The sequence below is a fragment of the Otolemur garnettii genome, unplaced genomic scaffold, assembly GCF_000181295.1.
Source record: "Otolemur garnettii isolate 467f Iridium unplaced genomic scaffold, OtoGar3 scaffold00081, whole genome shotgun sequence".
NCBI lineage: Eukaryota > Metazoa > Chordata > Mammalia > Primates > Galagidae > Otolemur > Otolemur garnettii.
Window position 1 is genome coordinate 6,630,246 of NW_003852476.1, and position 1,657 is coordinate 6,631,902.

The 1,657-nt window shown below is 36.6% G+C and overlaps 1 protein-coding gene across 3 annotated transcripts in view; it reads left to right on the forward strand.

The window, feature by feature from the left end:
- The window catches only part of HIF1A (hypoxia inducible factor 1 alpha subunit), a 43,986-nt gene that overhangs the window by 31,789 nt on the left and 10,540 nt on the right, over positions 1-1,657 (forward strand). For all 3 annotated transcript variants that reach the window (XM_023515887.1, XM_012807982.2, XM_023515888.1), the window contains exon 7: positions 59-165. In XM_023515887.1, coding sequence (XP_023371655.1) covers positions 59-165 — 107 coding nt within the window. The remainder of the gene's footprint in view (positions 1-58; positions 166-1,657) is intronic.

Here is a 1,657-nt window from a genome sequence, read left to right on the forward strand (position 1 = left end):
CCATAGGCACCGAGCCGTCTATGCCTTTTTTAAAAAATCTTACATTTTTTACTAACAGAATTACTGAATTGATGGGATATGAGCCAGAAGAACTTTTGGGTCGCTCAATTTATGAATATTATCATGCTTTGGATTCTGATCATCTGACCAAAACTCATCATGATAGTAAGTACAATGGAAGAATTCATAGTTATTCTGATTACTTAACTCTTGCAATCTCTTTACTATTTGGCTGTCTAGCTTTCTGGTTAAAATTAACTAGTCTTCCTAGACTAAATATGTTAACAGACCTCTTCATAAAGGATCTTGACCATTAAATCTGTGTTTTACATTTGTTACTACAATAAATATCAGTAAAAGTACAATCATTTATTAATGTATAAAACTTCCCCAACATTTTAAATACAAAGACTTTTTGAAAAATCAGATGTTGTAGAGCATCGTTTTTATAATCTACCTAAACACTCAGAACAGCAGCTGGTGCACATACCTAGAAGGCACTAAAACACTATGGGGACATCCCTGGGAAAGTGGTCAGCACCATGCACGTGTGGTAACAAGTGCCCTTGATAGGAGATAGGATTCTGAATTTTACTTGAATTAATGTTATTTAAGATGCCAAGGTACGAGATGCTTACAATGAATAGTATATAGCTTTAGATCACAGGTTTCCAAGTCCATTAAAAACACTCTTTGATTACATTTTTCTGAATCCCCCCACCCCAGCCTTCATACAGAATATAAGCTATGCAGTTCTCTAAAGTTACATTAACTTTACCTTTCTTCCTCCAATATAAATAAACTTGACTTTCTGGGAAAATATATGCAGTATCTTTTCACTCCTTGGCATCCCATGATAGGCATGTCTCACATAGAGAAGCACTGATTGGTGACTGATGAAATCAGAGTTTCCTAAGGCAATGATCTGATCCTTCTGCCTCTTCTCCAGCACTGTCTCTCTCCACTTGTCTCCACTAACCACATCACAGTCTTTGTTAATAAGACCATGTTAAGTGTTTTCTCTAGTGAATGCTTCAACACTGGTGTCAATTTTAAGGAAATGAGAGTGGAAAAGCTAAGATCTACAGGAGGTCCCAGAGGTTACCCACAAGGTTGCCACACATAGGGAACGTGGGAAATTGTAGCTAAATGTACCGTCATTGACCAAACATTCATTATAGAGTTTACAAAATATTCTCCACATGTTGGCCATCTCTTTGTAAAATTTTGAACTATTTTGTCAATAAAAGTACATTTAGCTACAATTTCCCATTTTCCCTATGTATGGCGACCTCATGGGTAACCTTTGGGACACCCTGTATTTTCTATTCTTTACTGCCAGTATTCATGTGAATGCAGGCTAGAATAGAGATGCCTATCTTGCGATTATTTTTTAATTTTTGAAAATTTAAAGTAACAGAGTATAGGGGAGGCTGGGAGAAAGGAAGGCCATGGAGCTAAAATGAGAGAGCGAGTGGCATTCCTCTGGTTCCATCAGAAAATTAGCAAAATGATGATGACAGGAGTTAAGAGTAAAAAGCCAGCTTACAGATCACCAAGAAAGGTTCTGAGTTTGATAAGTACACTGTTATTTTCTTTTTAGAGCTCTTTTTAGGAACCTGTCACATCTATAAGTCCTAAGAACCTAAATTTGCCT